At 32.1% G+C, this 20,883-nt stretch overlaps 1 protein-coding gene across 1 annotated transcript in view; it reads right to left on the bottom strand.

Moving 5' to 3' along the window:
* LOC148622610 (sodium- and chloride-dependent neutral and basic amino acid transporter B(0+)-like) overlaps window positions 1-20,883 on the bottom strand; it is a 29,959-nt gene extending 9,076 nt beyond the window's left edge. Inside the window, exons 1-8 of the mRNA XM_088572549.1 lie at window positions 20,645-20,883; window positions 18,990-19,007; window positions 16,809-16,947; window positions 9,452-9,583; window positions 6,186-6,332; window positions 5,409-5,586; window positions 4,335-4,473; window positions 3,948-4,082 (exon numbers count right to left, since the gene is read on the bottom strand). Of these exons, the coding sequence (XP_088428675.1) occupies window positions 3,948-4,082; window positions 4,335-4,473; window positions 5,409-5,586; window positions 6,186-6,332; window positions 9,452-9,583; window positions 16,809-16,947; window positions 18,990-19,007; window positions 20,645-20,734 (978 nt within the window). The 5' untranslated portion in view covers window positions 20,735-20,883. The remainder of the gene's footprint in view (window positions 1-3,947; window positions 4,083-4,334; window positions 4,474-5,408; window positions 5,587-6,185; window positions 6,333-9,451; window positions 9,584-16,808; window positions 16,948-18,989; window positions 19,008-20,644) is intronic.

Here is a 20,883-nt window from a genome sequence, read left to right as displayed (position 1 = left end):
TTTTCTAAGTTGTATATGTGGGAAAAAAATATAAGAATTGTTTCTGGAGTCATAACTCCTATGTCTGTAGACAAATCGTTTTGAAATTTCGGCATTGGTCAGTCTCATGATGCTGAAAAATATTACCCCTGCAAACATTTTGCTAGAGGCAACAGTTTTTGAGTTATTTGCAAAAACTGCCTTCTGACCCTTGTGTTCTATTCTTAGTAATGGCAGCCATGTTTTTTCATGAAATAAAAATTTGAACATACATTTTGTGTGGGTTACCCTTAAGAACAAAAATGCCAAATTTCATTGAATTCAGTACAATGGTTTTAGAGTAGAAGATTTTCAAAGTTGCACATGTAAAAAATGGCAAAAAAACTGTTTCAGGGGCCGTAACTGCAACATCAAAGGATGAATTGTTTGAAAAATTTGGCCTAGGTCTGTCTCATGATGCTGAACAATATTACCCTGCCAGAATTCTGAGTTGTTTGTTAAAAACTGCCTTCTGACCCCTAAGTTCTATTTTTAGAAACAGGGGCCATGTTTTCTCATGGATCATAAATTCCAACAATAATTTTGTGTGGGATACCCTACTGAACAAACATGCCAACTTTCATTGAATTCTGTAAAATGGTTTTTGAGAAGAAGATTTTTAAAGTTGTTTAAGTGAAAAATACCAAAAAGTTGTTTCAGGGGCCACAACTCTTACATCAGTTGATAAATCATTTTGAAAATGTTGGCATAGGTCTGTCTCTTGATGCTGAACAATAATATCACAGCCAGAATTTTGGTAAAGGCAATGGTTTTGAGGTATTTACAAACTATGCCTTCAGACCCCAAGGTTCTATTCTTAGTAATGGCAGCCACGTTTTTTCAAAGATTAAACATTCATTTTATGTGGGATACCCTAAAGAACAAAAATGTCAACTTTCATTGAATTCTGTACAATAGTTTTAGAGAAGATTTTCAAAGTTGCACATGCATAAAATGGCAAAAACTTTCAGGGTCTGTACCTCCTACATTAAATGATGAATTTTTTTGAAAATTTTGGTGTAGGTCCGCCTTCAGACTCCTTTGTTATTTTTTTATTAACGGTGGCCATGTTTTTTTCACATATCATAAATCCAATCGGTCATTTTGAGCACAACACTCTTAGGAACAATCATGCTAAGTTTACATCCTGTTGGTCTAGTAGTTTCAGAGAAGATTTTTGAAAATTTGTTCATGATGACGATGACAGATGCCAAGTGATGGCATAATAAGCTCACTTTATCTTTGGCCAGGTGAGCTAATAAAAGTTAACAAGATAACATTTTGGATCTTGACGTTTTTGAAAAAAATATACATTTATAAAAACAGCATTTATATATACACTGCTCAGTTATTGTAGATTAATAAAATGTTGACCTTAGTTTTACTCTTTTTCTTTTACTTGGTTTGACTCATTCTGCTAAATACAATTAAATGTACCATAAACCATTAAAATAATAATAAGAAACTGTGAGTTACTACAGTAAAATAAAAATGATAAAAATAGAGTATCCAATGGAACATTAAAAGAAAAAAGCTATGCTTAAAACAAAACTAAATCTGTACTAAGCAATTTTTAACAGAGTTTAAAACAAATCTTTGTCCCATCTATGCCTTTTAATCTAGAAACTACCATTAGCAAGCTGACAGACAGACACATAACTGACAACTAAAATGGAGGGTATTACAAAATAGTACTATGCCACTATGTGTGGCAAGGTGTAAAAACTCTGATTGCGAGTACCAGTATAAAGCAAACAACTGTCTAAAAACCCAACTGTCACATATTACATTGATGAAGTAAAACAAGTTCAAGTTTAAATGTGTGACCTCTTGGTCATTTTAAATCCTCTCAGATGGTCAAATTAAGTACCTCTTTCTCAATCAAGTTATAGAAATACAAGCTTTGTATTCTATTAAGGATTAAGGTGTCTGAAATTTAGTGAAAGGCTATAGAATAATGTGTTTCCAGTTTGATATGCATGTCAATGTCCTTATTTTCATTTAAGTAGACAATGATTTGTTCTTAAAATTATAACTTCAAATACATTAAATTTCAAACACAGACCCAACTACACAATTATACATGTTTCAAGGGTGTAGGATTAATCAAGTAAATAACTGAATTGTTATATTGCAACACACATAAATAAGATGTGAAATCCTTAATTACTAGTAATTTAATATGATACAATTTTTGTCATAACATGTATCGATCGATAAAGAGGCTTAATAAAAAGCTACAATATAACAGATATATACTGTTTTTTTTCACATTAACAAACATTTATTCTTGTGAAATGTGTAAAATGATTTATAATAACAATAAAGTTTGCAGTAAAAATACATATAGGACAGACAATTTTTTTTCAGTAAGGAAGTGAAAACATAATTCTCTAATCAATTTTTAAAATCTATTGATAAGTGCTAACTTGGTATTCATTTAAAAAGGCTGTAATACTTCTATTCTCCTGCATAACTTAAGGAACCAGTTCTACAGAACCAGTTTGAATGGGTTTAAATAGGTCTATTTATCTTGTACAAAAAGGAATGTTAATAAAATATAAATACATTTAGACTTCTGTATTAGAATATAATGGCTGTGTGTATATATACAATACTTCCTGGTCAAATCAATTAAAAATCTTAAAATCTAAGAACCTAAAACCGCTTTCATGTGATTGTTGTATTGTAAATAATTTTGCAGTTAATTTTCCCCTATACTTTTTTTTCCATTTAAATATGCCTTTATACCACTTTTCTATAACCTTTCTAACATTTGTCTTAATAATAATAAAATGTTATTAAGTTATCCTCTATATGTGTGATCAGCTGTAACTATTACTACTTGTAATACCCAATTATCATTATAATACAGTGCCAGATCCAGGGGGTGGTGGATCCAGAGGGGTGGTTCTTGTGGTAAGAAGACTACCTTTTGTTGGAATTGTAAATTTTATGCAAAATTTTGCCATCAAATTTGCAAATAATAGTTCGGAATCCCTGTAAAACCCCCTTTTTCAAAATTTTATGTTCTTCTCTTGTCAAGTGGGGTACAAAAATGCTATACCACCTATTCTGTTCCTCCAAGCATGATTCTTAAATAGAACAATACTTAAATAGACAACCTAATTTTCTGCACAGGACAATGTAAAATAATTTGCATATCTGATGGGTGAGAAATTCAAATCACGCGTTGAAATATTTCAAAGCCACTTATAAATATTCAACCATGCCTTTTTTCAGAACAGGAAAATGAAATATTCTTTAAGATTTAAACACATTGTGGTTAATAAATAGCAAAGCTGTTTAACAAGAAGAAAATAAATACATGCTTCAAATAATAATGAAGGAAGTAATAATATTTCAAAGTTTGTAGCTGAAATTTTAAATACTCAAAACTATATATTCATGTTGTGACCTAATCTTATTTTGAACTGGATAAGAGAAAACATAAAACACACTTAAGATTCCTAGATATGAAGACTTAAACTTCATATAAATTTTGTAATATCTACAATTATCATAAGGGAGGTATATAACCAACACCCCCCTCCCCAACTTTTGATTAAGATGCTGACAAGACTTATAATCTTAGTAGAGCTGTAAGTGTAAAGAAATATCATTATAATAAAAACCAAGAACAGACAGGAACACCAACAGGACACATCAGAAAACTAAAGGTACAGTACCTACAGATAACGAAAAACAATGACAGGAACACCAAAAGAACACATCTGAAAACTAAAGGTGCAGTACCTACAGATAAACAAACAAAAGGCACAAACCCAACTACTGTAAAACCATTGGGGAAACTCAGGTGTTCAAATGGGTGAGCAATTGCTGTTTGTTGAAGGTCAAGTCTTGTGAAAGATACTAGATGGAGGTTATTGAAGACTTGCCCTCTCCATTCCTACCGTAACTATACTTGCCTGGGAGTCAGAAAGTCGGCTTAAATCTGGAGTAATGTAAAAATCTATTCCTTTCTTAAACCCATCAAGTGTAAGTCCTCTGATAAAGAGAATAACTAGCACAAGATATGGGAATGTAGCAGTAAAGTACACAACCTAAAAAAAATAAATTTAAAATGAATGGTAAAGCAGTGTGTTAAAGTGAGTCAGAACAGGGCTAACATGGATGCTCTAAACATCACTTCCAAAAATCATCTCTCATTCCCAATAATCAAAAATAATAAAAACCTGTGTAATGAGATCCAAAAAAAAGTTAAGATGAAATCATACTGAAGAAATTCAATTTAATGCCATATCTTTTATGTAAAGAAGAGAAATAACCCATAGAAAACAAGGAAGATAAATTACCTTTCCAGATGTTTTAATACTTTTGCTGAGGGTTAGAATGACAAAGATAAAAGCAGCCATATAACACAAGGCCAGCTTCCAGTTGACTGGTCCCAAATCTTGAATACCATCACTTTTACCTTGTCCAATAGCAACAAAGCTACAATCAACATAATAAAATTTCAGGATTTGAATTCCAGTATGCTTATTAATGTACAAAATTTGAACTGAGGATGACATGATGTCAACATAACCTGTCATTTTTTAATCTATCAATCTGATTGAATTTTAATATAATTTTATAATCCCCCAAACTTTTACCCTGTCTGCCCATATTCCTTGTAAGAGAAACTCCTCCTATACAAGAAATCTGTATGAAATTTTTAGAAATGTTTGGAATCATATATGTACATGTGCATGGAGGAATGTAATTACTGTCGAAGGACTCCAAAGGGAGATGCATCTACCTCAAGACTATTTCATTCAAAATTTTATAAGCACCACTAAATCACTGCTCTATTGATTTTTCAGGAATTTCATAGGACTTAGGTTGGGCATCATATGATGATATGCATGAAGAAATATGATTATTGTCAGGTGACTCAATTAGAGGCTCTAAATAGCCTGAATTGCTGACCTGGCTTGATAAGTAGTATGTTCTATTTTCAGTAACAGCCACCATGTTTTTTGACAGATCAAATATCCCCACATCAGTTCTATGCAGAATACCCTAAGGAATATTCAAACCAGGTGTGGTTCTTATTGGTCCAGTAGTTTCAGAGGAGAAGTTTCGAAAAATTGTTAAGGACAAAGAATGCCAAGTGATGGTAATAGCTCACATGGCCCTTTGGACCAGGTGAGCTAAAAAAGGAGATAATCCACCATAAATCATAGTCTAAGAGAAAAAGGTTTGCAAAATGGAATCTTTGTCACATAAGAGCTGACAAGACTGGCTTCAATATGCAATTATTTCAACAGTTACAAAGAGTTGTAAAACAGCATCAGTCAAACTAAAGTAATCATAAATGTTAAGAAGAAAAGACTAGTAAAAATATGATATATCCCAGTAGGTATAACAATGCCCAGTAAACTTACTCAAAATACTCTTGTGAAGGTAATACTCTAGAAAGTCCTGCTTCATCAGCAAGTGATTCATTGAACATTCCTCTGATTCGACCAGCAGAATCTGTACAAACTCCATTTGTCAGATTAATTGTCCACTTCATTGCATCACAACCAGCTTTATCTGTCATGTTCACATTATCATAACACACTGTAAATATAACATTGTAATGTATCAAAAAGTTTTAATGATTTGACATATTTAAGAAATATCACTTAGTGGAGAATGTTTTAACTTGTGATTTTCAATGAAATAATCCTTCAAAAATTGTACCACAGGATACATTATATATACAGAAGTAAACTCTGGTCTTTATTGTCTTTTAGAAATCAGAGATTTTTATCCGACTGATTTGTGCATTTTGGTAACAAAATTATATCTCAAAAACAAAAAGTACAATATTGTATTAGATAATTGCACTATGAATAATGACATTCAGCATCTTCAAAAGCAGAAACTCTAGCAATTTATGTCTGTGAATTCATCAGTTGTTACGAGAAAAAAAATAAGCATGTAAGAAACATCAGCACATGTTGTAGACGGTGTGATACAATGACAAAACAATCAACCATGACATCGTAATCTTTATATCACATCATCCATGGTGTTATATCACAGTTATATAGCCCTCTGATAATTAGTGATTAAATCATTGACAATTGACATTTATACATTAACAATTTCAGGAAAAGCACTTTTTTCATGACTTCAACACAAGACATGTATGATCAATCCTGTGAGACACTTACGATCGGTAGACCAACTTTTTCCCTTGCAGGTTTCCCAGGGAAGTTCTGATGTGAAGGAAGCAAACAGATAATATATGGCCCAGGCTATGATCATGTTATAGTAGATAGCCACCAAGGCAGATACTGCCACCATACCGTATCCAATTCCTGTCAAATATAAAAAACTGTAATGTATGAATTTGTAATTTATCACTTTGTCAGTAATTCAAAACTTATTTTGGTTCATTTGGTACTTCTAGGTTACAGACCACCAATTCAACCAATGAGCATTTGGAACGTACGCAAAAGTAGTCCTACGCAGAAATTACCCCTGTTCCTCATAGTGCTGTGAAAAAAGTTCTCATCTCATTTAAAAAATTTAAACAGTTTCTGAAAGGAAAAACATTTCTGTACATTTGATAGGTGCATTTTGCTTCTTGTGATGTGAAGCCTAATCTCCATAATGATTTCTAAATATACCCCTATCTTGTGAAAACACTGGGATTTCCCATGCTATTTATAGACACTTCACTTCCAGTGACCAGTACTGCACTGCAAGTCTGCTAACCCCACATGCCATTCTAGGGATTGTGAGCTGCCATATGTAGAATCATGCTGATATATAGTCCTCTGCAGGTTAAAGTTAAGGTAAAGTCCAGAGAAGCCACTGAATATTGTGAAATTACCATAGAAGCCTATGGGAAGTGGAATTAGTGGTTTCTAGCCTTAAATAGAAACTTTTACATTATACTTTCTGCACTTAGGTCAATTTCTATACTACATACATGTATACTGGATATGTTTATAGATTTCATTGAACAAGTGTACTTGTAACATAAATTGAGATTTTTCCTTTGCTCTTTTTCCCAAATAAATATAGGAGGAAGACCAAGTGTGCTCCAGCAGGCTCAAAGTCTATTTGAATAACTCATAAGTCTGTGCTATAAATACATGTAGTATTAAAATGGCTACCTACATTGTTTAACCTTTCTGCATACTGATATAATTATGATAAGTGTTTCAATGTCAAATTAGCAAGCGTTCCATTTAAAAATGTACAAGTGACATGAGAGTGAAATACCATAAAATATTTTAGTGAATGAGTCAGGTAGTTTTTTTTAATATATTGTCTTCTTTAATAATATTTATTACAAAGAGACTCATTTGATCAGATGATTGTATATTTATATTCAATTATCAGACTCATGCAGTCCACTATTTGAAACTATGTGCCTGTTTCCTTTAATCTCAGTTTCCGCTATATAGATGACGTATTATCTTTAAACAACCTACTTTTGGGGATTTGATACAACGCCTCTACCCCAAAGAACTTGAGATAAAGGATACTTAGACACTGTGAAGTCAGCCTCATATCTTGACCTACACTTAGAAATCAATGATAAAGGAAAACTATTGACCAAACTTTATGACAAATGTGATGACTTTTCATTCAAAATTGTCAACTTTCCTTCATCTGTGGCAACATCCCTTCAGCACCTGCATATGGAGTGTCCATATCACAACTCATGCGTTATGCCAAAGCTTGCCAAAACTATGCACTTTTTGTATCGCGCTAGAACTCTTTCAAATAGGCTTCTGGAACAGTGTTATGTTGCTACAAGATTAAAGTCATCACTACAGAAGCTATATGGTTGTCATCATGAACTCGTGGATCGTTATGTTGTATCCATCTCCACCATGAAAACTGATTTATTCAACAGGTCATAGTTTTCCTTTCCTCGTTTGTCTCAATTTTGGTGGAGTCCGAGTTGCTTATTTGCTTTTGTTACTTTGTGTGTATGGTTTTGGTTGCCTTATGTTCTTTGTTGTGTACGTCTGTTTTCCATGTTTGGTCTTTGTCCCTGGATTGCATTCTTCTGATTATCGCTATAACCTTGGTTCCCTTAATTACTCTTTCATTAAGAATAATCATTTCATTTTAACTGATGCATTACTTTAGTCTACTTGCAGAATAAAAACAAAATAAGTCCAGTGTAGAAGAAAACAGAAAATATTTGCAGTCGACCATGACTTGGAAAAATGCTCTGGCTTAGCTTTTCAGCCCATACAAATATTTCCTATAGTCTTCAAAAATAGACTAGAGGGTTGTATAGATGCTATTCCTCAGCTTTACGAGTCTTTGGTATATAGTGATTCTAAAGTCTTATGCTGTGGCGGATCCAGGGGCGGGCCCCCCTTAGAAAAAAAAATGTTGAAAAACTGTGTGTGTTAAATCATTAAAAACACTCACTTTATGATCCTCACCGGTGATTCTGTCAAGAAATTTTTTTGGGGACCCCCTCACCTAAAACTCTGGATCCTTCACTGTTATGTGTAGTCAATTATTGGAGTTTTCAGGTGATATTTAAATATATGATATAAAGAAGAGATACTATGAAAGAACAATTGGGGTGCCAATTTTCATGGGTAGGCCAAACCATGAAATGCGGTTACCAATGAAAGGAGATTTTCATTGATGTGTATAGGGTATGTAAGTCTTGTCACTTGACTCTGTGGTTTCACAAGAATGGGTCCAAGTCTACCTTTCAAATGCATGGAAATTTGTCATTTACAGGGCATTGATTCAAGTATAAGAAGCAAAAAATCTTTCTCTTGAAAACATAATGATAAAAATTCATTCTACATGATAAAAATGTTAAGGCAATAAATAGAAGATTTTGCATTGTAATGCAGCATCCTGAGTTCCCGGCAGTAAACATTAAAATGCAGATAGGTCTTCAGATTTCAAAACATTCTACATAAAAAATTCTGGTGTGGAAAATGAAACTATAAACCCTATACTGAAAACCTTAAACCATGAATTCAAGAATCCACAAACTTCTTGTTCACATAAAATTCATGTCATTTTAATAAGAAGTTTGCTTTACATAATTTTCATATGAAATTCATGTGAATTCATGATGCAGATGAAATTCCTGTGCAATACGTATGCTCAATTTTGGTTAAAGTCATGTGAAATGTATTACAAAAAAAATGAAAAACATGTAAAAACAGTTCTCTTGTGTAAAAATATTGGTCAGTATAATTATTGGGTTTTTATTAACATCAGACAACTGTTTAACTCCCGCGACTGCTTATTAAAACAATTGTAATCTTGTTTTAGTTTTTTTTTTATCAAAGTATTTTTTTTTACATTCACTTACAAAGAACAGATAGGCTGTATATATAGCCTGTAAGCATGCTTGTCAAGCTACTTAACAGGAGTTCTATTGGATATCTGAACTTTAATATGTATACAATACTATGGATATTATCACCATGTTTACCTGTAAAGATTGGAGCAAAGTTCCAACATGTCAGTGGTCCACAACTGCTGTACTGGCCAAGGGACAACTCCATAAAGAAAATAGGTATACCAACAATACCCAAAAATATACAATAGGGAATGAAAAAGGCACCTAAAATGAGAACACAGTGTGTACAGTTACATATACTATAGTATCTAAAATATATATCTAGATGTTTAAAATGGTGTCAAGACTAATTACTACTTTACCTTAAATATCAAACATAAGGTCTTCAGATTTCATTGAGAGTAAGAGAAGGACTACACTATCATCTTTTTACAGATACATTTGTAATATATATAGATGTACTTGGACAGAAATGAGAAGATTTGTTCTACTGGGTCAAGTTTTGCAAAAACTGAGCTGACACAGAGTAAAGTTTACTTAACCTTATATGCTGAACCATTAAAAATCCTCATTTTGTTACAAAAGTTGACTAATTTCATGCATTTTTGTGAAACTGTTGACTTATTATACTGTGGAACCCTTTTTTTTCCTGCACCCTTATCTAAATCTACCACTAGAATGCAATGACTCATGCAGATTTCAGACCTATGTAGGCAGTTATAATCAAGAGATTTGTATATACACCAAAACAAGGTAGTGTCTATATATACCTTTAGCATTTAACATACTCTTATTTCACACTGGTTAAGTATCAAAATGCACTTATGCGTGTATTTATGCAAAGTCTGTAAAATGCTTTAAAAGACTTGAAAATACCTAAAGATTGCGTTTGAATGTTAAATACAGCTCATGAATTAACTATATAAAATATCACAAAGCACCAATGTATGATTAAATTGCATAATTCTTTAACATGCTGTTCGACTCCCTTTTTTTATTTACAAGGAAGAAAAGAATTGTAAGAATAAATAAATTCAGGGATAAGTATTTTAAATTGTAATACACACTAAACTAAATATTGTGAATTGAGGTTTGTTCCCATACTAGAACACAATTATTTTTACAAGTTCATTGAAATTCTTTGAACCATATAGTTAATTAGAAAGCTTTAAAATTTTCCATTACAAATAAAGAAAAAGAGAAATATAACTGAAAATGGTACAAAGGACTGACCCTGAATTGTACATGTATATGGGAATATTAAACACCACATATTTACTATAAAAGACATCTTATAGAAATTCCTTTATGAAAAGTATATGTATAACAAATAACCTTGGAGTTCAACGACAAAACTTATGCATCTTTGTTTATTTTAGTAATGGGTGTCAAGTACAAGTACAGGTTCACTTAAACATCATGCAAAGGATGAAAACTGTGTTATTGTTTCATAAGTCTTGCAATCATGTAATTTTCAGCATTCAGTATATATGTCCCAGCTGTTTCTACCCAACAAAACTTACAAAAAAAGGTTGGAAAAGTTGAGAAAAACTTGTTACAAATTATTCTGCAGTAATAAAAAAATGCATTCCATCAATCCTTTCCAAACCTTTACCATAGTTGTTATACAGGTGGTAAGTTTTTGAACTTAACACTCTATTGATTACTAGCATTCTTGTGGATACCTGTCCTTTCAATAACAAGCCAATGGTTAAGCAGTGAGCTAGGGATACAGGTTTGATGACTAGGTTGTTATAAACAAGGAATTTACTGGTGAATCAGATCTTCCCCCTTTTCAAAATCTCAGTTTTTTTTCCATAAATGAATTGAAGGTATAGTGTCAGCACTTTATCAAAGTGTCATCATTACAGCTGCTTTTGGCAAAAAATAAGGACTAATTTTAGGCTAAAAGTAAGAAATTTTAGAGCTAATTTAGGGCCAAAATTAGGAAATTTACAACATAACAGTAACTAACAAAAGTTGAGAAAACTTTCAGTCTTTCTTTGATGTACTTTTTGAATTCCAAACAGGAGAACACCTGATTACCTGTGATGGAAAAAACACTTATAGACAGATGAACACCTGATTACCTGTGATGAAGAAAACATTTATAGACAATTAGGATGCACTTTATTCATAACAAAACAAGCAGTAATTGAAACAAAACCTGTAAGGATAATTTTCAAAACTCCTAAGACAGCAGTAAAGTAACATGAAAATGTAGAAATTCACATTTTTTTTCAAGCCAAGCTGAAAAGGGCTACTGGACAGCCTGCATTACACTGTCAAAAATATATAAAGTTTTGGGTAAACTGCAATTAATTACTACCAGTATTTTGCATAATAGTAATAGTAATTATGTCTTATTCTTCTATTATTGGAGGCCTTATATTCTGTTAAGTCTTTAAAAGGTTTTGTCAATCCCAATACCAGTCATTTTTAATACTTTTATTTACAAATCATGTCTTAAAAGCATTAAACTCAAATGGATTAGAATAAATACTATAAGTAAAGGCAATAACCTTCAACTTAGTTTTTGTTTCACACTTACAAATTTATGTAGAGACAAATACCTGTATATCAATAAGAAACAACAAAAAGACACCATATTCCCTATTGTATGTATACCCAACACCTATATGTTTCAATTCACATAAAAAGTTTTTTTTTATGTTCATTTAACCCTGCTAGAATACCTGGCTAAAATAGTTATTAACATTAAGTTATTAAGTTTTTAACATGATCTCATGTTGTAGGGATACAAAAACAATTTCCACTTGGGTAAACTGATAAAGATTTAAATTCAAAATAAACACATATTTTCTATTCATTCAATACCCTACACTAAAATGCCCATCAAAGGTTTAAAAGCTTCTTTTGAACCTCTATTTCTTGTTGTGACACACATATTTTTAATCCTATGCATTAAAAGGAATACATTGTTATTCAAAAAGGCATTACACTTAATGGTAAAAACTGTTCCACTTCAGTTCCAAAAATCCAGTCAGGACAGGTGAAACCATTTTATACCATAGATACTAATTCTCATAACAGGTGTAATTTAAACACCCAGTCATTTAGTCAGTAGTATGAATGACTTAATGTTGTATCAAATTCATTTACTGACAGATAATACATTTTTTTTTCTAAATATCCTTATGCATTTGTTTTGCTGATCTAAATCAAGCATGCACGTACCTTGACACACTGATTAAATGATCCCCCAAAAAAATTAGCTAAAAAATTATGTGGGGGCATTCCTATTCAAAAGATTCAAATCTTACAGGTTGTCACATTCTACCTAAAATTGACAAACACTGGTCACAATTTCAAATGAAGAAAAAAGGGGGAAGTAAATGAAGTGGCTTTTGATTAACATATTAAGTAAGCTGTTTAAATACCCATCCTTTCATTTATATTGGGCAAATAATCAAGAAAGGCACTAAATAAATGTATCACTCTGCTCAGCATCATACACCTCCCTGTAACTTTGAAATCCTTGATCGTCCTGGTAGAGGTAAAGATGTATAAAATCTAATATGAATTCACATAGATACCCAGTTGTTACATGTTATTTTACCTTAATAAACTATTGCGTGATAGTGAGAACAGATGCCCATGATATTTTATTGTACCATACAAAGTATGGCGCTGTTACACAAAATAATATGGGCATTTGTACACAAGAAGACACAAAGACTCCATGCACAAAAAAGTTAACAATACAACTAGGGTATCAAGTTTTAAAGCTGCCATCATATAGGTACGTTGTATTTTATAATTTACATGCAATTTTTAGTTAAACAAAAAATTCAGGCCTCAACAGGGACCTTTCACCCTTAAATGCAATTTACTTTTGTTAAATAGACTAAAACAATTATCTAATACGACAGAATGTTAGAACCCATGCAATGCTAAAGTAATTCAATCATACCATCTTTAGAAAAATTTATTCAAAATATTTAAATTGTCATTTTTAAATGACAATGTCAAGGGGTAAGTGTTGCAGGAGGAAAGTACACATGATAACAAATCTTCAAACAAAAGCATCACTCAAGATGAAACAAGCAATATAAGAGTGGCAATACTAAGTCCCCTAAAAAACTGTTAGCAAAATTTTTTAATGAGAAAAAGTGCTAAAAATTGAGTTAGCATTAATTTTCAAACCTGAAAGACCATAACTCAAATTCAAACTAAAGTTGTAACTTGTCATGCTAAGGTAATGAACTGAATATCAAATTTGCATTTGCAATCTGACAAAAAATGTGGAAAACTAAGTTTTTGCATCAATTTTCTAATACTAAGGCCATAATGCAGCAAAAAATAAAAAAAAAAAAACGAAACTAAATTCAAACTTGATTTGTAGCAAGTCATGGTTAAGCCATGTTCCAAATATCCAATGTATAACTGCAAGCATACTGAAAAAGTTAGGAAAACTGATTTGCCAGACTCAATGCATCAAGGGATGGATGGAGTACAAACCTAAGTTCCCTGTGGCAAAAGTCGCAGACAGGGAACTAAAAATGACTTTAAACATGAGACACAGAAAGCTGTGCTTTCATTTTGTGGATAAAATTAGAAAAATATTACTATTTTACTAGATCCACCTGACCAAAACAATAATTATTGGTTACAAGAAGATTTGAAGGATTCAATTATTTATACACTATGTGCGATTGGGTGTGTAATTTAGAAGTTGTAATAAACAATCTGGTTTGAATGATATCAAAACACAACTGATTGTTATCAAAGATAATATGATTTAATCAGACTGAAACATATGACTGCAGGACAAAGATAATCTACTGGTAATATGAAGGTCATCAAGGTCAAAATATTCAAATCCAATGCTTTGAAACAGACCTTTGTTTTCTTTAAGCACATCTTGGTCATTAAGACATGCTATATGTACAGTAAAGCTGTCAACTTTGGTCAAGCAACAGACAAAAAAAAAAAAAAAAAATATTAGACAAATTGAGAAATCGTAATCAAATTTAATGTTTATTGACATATGATGATTTAAATGACCTTTTAGTCCATGAAATGACCTGGGTTTATATAGCTATCATCTTCTATCAGTTCAGTACTTCATTCCTTAAGTAGCCAATATGACCACCTCGACCAATATGACAGACCTCAAACCTATAACAGGGCCAATATGAAATTACATATATATTAACATATATTATGATTTAAATTCCAGTCTTGATATCCCAAGGTTAATACAAACCATCAGAATTCCTTATATAGTATTGAACAAACAATCTCACACAGGAAGACTTTCCATAATCCAATGACAAACTTGTTTCTGTCGCTTTATGACAAAATATATTTTTAGTTGTATAATATGAAAACAACTCGTAAATTCCTGAACTTTGTTAAAATTAACAAACCATGGAAAGATTGAATTCACAATCCATACAGCCTAATTTGCATTCAAAATTTGTTGTAAAAATACCAAGGACTTGTAAAAGTTAACATGTTTGTAAGTAAAACATAAAAACATGTAGGTTGCTACTGAGCCATGCATTTTAGTTACTGAGAATGTAGCTTTTTCATTATACCATAATGTTTGTCCAAAGCTGTCCATGGGCAATTTTAAATAATTTTTTGTTTGATTCCAAATTAAAAAAAAAAAAAATGTTCAAATATTTACTCAAATTCAAAATATTAATATCTTTTAATTAATCATCCAATGGGTAAGTTACAATAGAGACCTAGTTGCCCTTTTTCATTTTTAACTTTGGTCAGGTAGTGGGGCAAGCCATTATTCTGGGCATGATCACTGTATAATCAACAAAAAGTCTGCAAAATACTAATCCATCCACTTCTTTAACAATGAATTTAAACCATACATTAAAAAAAATTCACTTTAATTTAAAGTTGGTTTCTCTTGACTTGACATCTGAGGTACCAAATTATGTTTTAGATCAGTGCTTATCAACCAAATTATGCTTAGCCAACAATGTGAAATTTCATTTTAATTTTAAATTCATCAAAATAACAAAGCCAACATATATACATAAACTTCTTTTCAAAATCACAGCCCACCAAAAAATTTTGTTTAGTAATGAGAAAGATGACTTAGGAAATTCAAACGAGTAGCAATAAATATTAGGTATGAAAAGTAAATTACACAGAATTATACTCTATGTCCATTTCAGTTGATATACTACACTGATAAACATGATCAAATGACCAAGATGCAAAATTAGTTTTAACCCTGTTTCACATATTCTAGAGTCTTCTCTGTATATATGGCAACAAGAATTATTTTTTGGTGAAATTTGATCCATACTACATACTGTCACTGTCTAAAATTCAAGGTTTCATTAACAAGATTGATTTTTTGTTAATTTGGGAAATTCAAATACCTGAAAGTGATAAGGAAATTCAAAATTTGGTTTCTGTATCATGAGTTTTGTTCATGTACACAACAGTAAAAATTTGTCATACCAATTAGGACTATGTGTCTTTATGATTGTATTGCACCAGTGAGACCTATTTCTTCTATTATTTATTAGCTTGCTATAATTTCATGATACCAAAATAATAATGTAAATTCAGATATCATTGTGTGTACTTTATAGTTAAGCAAAAATATTGAACTTTCAATAAAATGAGTTTAATTTTATATTGAGATAACAATCCAATTCCCCTACTTCATGAAAAAAGGTATCTGAATTAAAGGACCATAGTGAGCATGCTCACAATTCAGTTCCGATAACCAAATTAAAAGTGGTCACACTGGACCAATTTCTGTGATAATCAATCCCATCCAAGACTGTATTGCCACAAACATGATTCACCAAAATTTGAAGGAAATTAGTGAAAAGATGAAGGCACTATCCAGGCGACAACTTTAATTCATTATTTTAAAAAAAAATAAATCCCCCTCCCATCAAAACTGCACACAAAAACATTGCTTTAAAACTTAAAGTCAGGGGTAAAACTTTACTTGAGTAGAAGCTTTAAGACTTTTGCAAGTTTCAAATCATAGGTCTGCTTGAGGAAAATCCATAATGAAGTGTTAAAAGGATTGAAGGTCCTAGGCCCGGTTTCATAAAACAATCTCAAGATTGTTCTCAAATATCCAATTTCAAGCAATCTGATTGGTCGAAATTTCAGTTAGGAAATCCTTAATTATAGATATTTTATGAAACCCAGGCCGGGACCTACATGTATGTAAAAGAAATTTCAAAGGTCTAAATAAGGTCAGAATATGGGGGATTCAGGACCTCTGACAACCAATAAATAAAACCCTTGAAATAATATAGTACAAAAGTTCAGTACAACCCTTAGAACAACTTAAAATAGGTTTTAGATTAAAGCTGCATATATGAGAACAACTAACAACAGAGAACATGACCTGAAAACTGTCTCACCTAAACTAGCTTGGTAATGAGGAAATTGTCAACCTTAGCCTTGTAAACATTTTTCACAAGCATACTCAAATACCAATATGTTCAAGTATACTCTAATTATTTACCTCCTCCATTCTTGTATGCCAAGTAAGGGAATCGCCATACATTCCCAAGACCTACTGCATAACCAAGGCAAGAAAGGAAGAAATCAAAACGCCCACTCCAATTTCCTCTTTCTTTGTTTTCTTCTACTAGTGAAAAAAACTGAAAAATACATGAACTGAACAATCAAATTAATCTAAAATGTCAAAACTGAGATCACACCAGAGGCATGACTGGTATAGTCAGACAGACATTAACAAATAGAAATTATTAAGCTGTGACTTACTAGAAAACAGATAGTTATAAATACATTTCATTTGCTGTGTCATTCCAAAGTTATAAGCTTTACTTATGGTGCACTTACGAAGTATGTTCAACAGTACTCAAACAGGGACTGTTTTGATAGTAGACTAAAAATCCTTAATTTAAGAAATACAAACATCAAGATTAATCCATAATCAGGGGGCAGAACTGCCAGAAAAGGCAAGGAACTACTAGGAATCAGTACTTAAAAATACCTAAGCCTCGACTCCCGTGGTAATTCCAATCAAAAGTTTGGCCAGGTTTTTTTAAGATCATGAATGGAGATATCGTAGCCACCTGAAACCCTGGCTACACTAGTACTACCTATAGTAGGCCTATAATACATGTACCAAATTCATAATTTCTAGAATGGTCAGTATTGAATGGTACATTGACAGAAAGATTACAGCTAGCATGGAAGAAATGTCACGTAATAATGAAGAAATTGGCAAAATAGTATTTGGGTACGGGTTACACATTTTAGTTCCTATCGACATTTCGATATTCTGACTCTTCCGATCAAAATTGTGTTTTTCGCCAATAATTCGATAAAATACAATTTAAAGTACCTGATAAGAAATAAAATTGTCTTTCAGAATGTATAATTGCTACTGAATGGAAATTTTTAATTTTTTAAAATTTAATTGAAAAGTCAAAATTTTGCCGACGTCGTACTCAAGACTTGGTACCCTTCCGGTCAAGATTCTAACTACACGTCTCTAAAATAAAACTTATATCATCTGAGAGGAAATTTAATTGTCTTTCAAAATATGATAAATGATTATTGGCCGGGGCTTATGATTTTTTTTTTTACAAATTTAAGATCAAAGATGAAATTTTGTTAGCTGCTCGAGCTATTTTCAAACCCATCCTGTCAACTTTTTTTTGTACCTTGATATTTTTTTCTGATAATTTTGGCATGAGCAGGTATATATAGATATCAACTATAGCTTCAAGCATTTACAACGATACCTGTAAAGATGGTAAAAGAAAATATAAACGAGCACAATTTTCAGTCAACTTATGACCTTTTCCTCAGTGCTAGCTAAGCATAAACCCGCAGAGGGAACGACCAAAAATTTGCTTCGGAAATTTGACAGTTCAAACATCGTTGGGAATTTTTCAGACCCTCCATTATATTACTGCTTGAAAATGACATTTTCATGCATTTTTTGTTACGTTACATCATTTGTAATATGCGCTAAAATACTGCCCTGGAGGCAACGGATGGCTTTCAAAGAACCTCAGTAAATACCATTAGTACTGGTATTAAACTGATAATAGTAATTGCAACTATGACGATTCCATCACGGCGATGGCAGAATCAGGATCTTATTAAGTGTCTATATCAACAAAACTTACCAATTACGATTATCACCTCACTTCTTCTAATTGGAATTACGATTATCCTTTTTTTGCAATTACGATATATCACCGCGATTTTTTATGGCAATTTTCTAAGTAGCCAAAGGAAATTGTTTCAAGAAACGAGACACATAGGCAAGAACGAGTTAGATGAACCATGTAGCTGAGTAACTCTTGGCAAAAGCGCGTTTTATTCCAGAAAATAGTCTTACCTTATTCCGCCATCACCATGATGGGGTCGTCGTAATTGCAATTACGTACGATAACAGTGTAAAACGTAATAAAGGGGAGATTATTGACTTCCCACATGGCCGGGAAATTTGTCTAACCGCGGCTGTAGTTGGTGTTAAGTGGTTTTTTTTTATTTTGTTGGAGTGGACATGAAGTAGAACTTGGTTGTTTTATGACCTATATGTATAGATCTACTTTATACTAAAGTAGTGACTTCGGAATCCCGAAATTACGTTATTCTGCTGAATACATTAAAAAAAAAATAATAATAAAATAAAAAAAAACACTTTGAGAAATATACTTACGGTGTCTTGATCTTTCTTCTACAATAGAAAATAAATATGATATATAATAAAATCAAAAGAGGGCTTACATTTTTAACGAAGTTGAATGAAAATTGGAAGCGCTTTCAAATATTGCGCAAATATAGGAAACGCTTACTTTTACGAACGCAGTCCCATGACATGAAAACGAAAATTCAGAAATTTATATCAACGTGAAAGGGGAGCTTACAGTATAATAATAAATATAGTCCGAAGTTTGCTTCAAAATGGATGCAACCATTATTGAGTTATCAGGGTCGGATACATACATTGAAGAACGGGCGGACGCACTGAGTGGCCTTGGCTTTGAGGTCATACTTCAAGTTATTTCTTTTCAACTCGAGCAAACGGGTAGGCGCGGATCCGCCTTTGGTTATAGACCGAAAAATGAACTCCGCATTTTTATAAATTAAGTGTCATACCCCAAAATTGTAAAAACAAAAATTCATAGAAATCGATAAGGAGCTTTACATTAAATACAAATAAGACAATATGAACAATACACCAAAGTGTCATATGTTATTAATAAAACAAAATATTGCACTTTTTGTATGAATAATTTTTTTAAATAACTCAAAAAGAAAATAAAGTCGAAAGGAAGCTGACATCAATAAAAGAAACCATTCGCCAAAATTAGTGGTAGCATTTTTGAATTCTTGTTTAAATAGACGACGGACGGACATTGTTATACCAAATACGTATCGTCTGCGAAGAGGGTGCATAAAATGAAGCTGGTAAACTTTTACCAAGGAAGACGCTAATGTTTTCCTTAGCAATTGGGTAATAGTTCTATTTTCATAACCACCCATTTAGAACGTGACTAAATTTAAACTTATTTTTAACTATATGGACGAAATCCCCGATTGCTACAACAGAAGCACACATTCTTTCATCAATTTTGCATGTTTATATCAGGTAGATGCTTATATTAAAATGTTTCAGTATTTCATAAAATTTTACAAAATTTTTGATATTGTGAAAATTGTACCACTGGATATAATAGAATTAATATATTACCCCTAACACGGTTGAACAACAGTCACAAGTTTTAATATTTAAAGTATTTTATTGGCGAATGTATATCAGATACATTTAACAAGTATTTACAGGTAATATTCTTAATTCAAAAATGGTTGATTCAGGTCCCTTATATAATCCTGCTCGACGACCCGTAGAGACAAAAATTCAATTAGTCACCTGTAGTAATTTCCACCTTATTTCGGTGTATAGAAACGTAAGCTATAGCATAGGTTTAAAGTAAATCGAAGGGCGCACCACGCATTATCTACAATTAAACACGACATAGCCATTTATAGTTAAAAAAAATTGCAAAAGGGTCATGTTAAGAAGTCCCAGAACAAAAGAATGTAACCGAGTCAAAAATATACCAAGTTCAGAGGTCAAGTTGTACAGTTTAAACAAAAAAGATCGGTTTTCACTGCCAACAAGTGTTCCAACGACCAATGCCTACAAAAGGCTATTCAATTAACCATTAGACGAAGCGTTTATAAGTGTGTATTCATTGTACCCATCTTTTTATACCGCAGATTAACTACCGTAAACTATTTCTTAAACTTTAATACAAACGATAAGCAAAACCTTTTCGAGATAAGTAGTCTAATAAAGCATGTACGTACCTTCATAACACATCTTAAAATCTGTTCATTCTGTTTCTCCACCCTAGACAATCTTTCGTCAAAATTCTTTACGTCCGGTGTTGACGCCATTCTTATATTTTATTGTTATTCATGTAACAAAACACTATTTTCTTTGCCTCACTTTATGATAATTGATTACGAATGTAATCAAAATCACAAATTGAATATTGTCTACAAAGGCACAATGTCCCGCGGAAATGCTGCTCCGCTGGAAAAGA

This window comes from Perna viridis, chromosome 3, assembly GCF_037379345.1.
Source record: "Perna viridis isolate PV_CMFRI_1.1 ecotype Kerala chromosome 3, ASM3737934v1, whole genome shotgun sequence".
In the NCBI taxonomy this organism is placed as follows: Eukaryota; Metazoa; Mollusca; class Bivalvia; order Mytilida; family Mytilidae; genus Perna; species Perna viridis.
The sequence above is the reverse complement of the archived record's forward strand: the minus strand, read 5'-3'. Positions and strand labels throughout refer to the sequence as shown.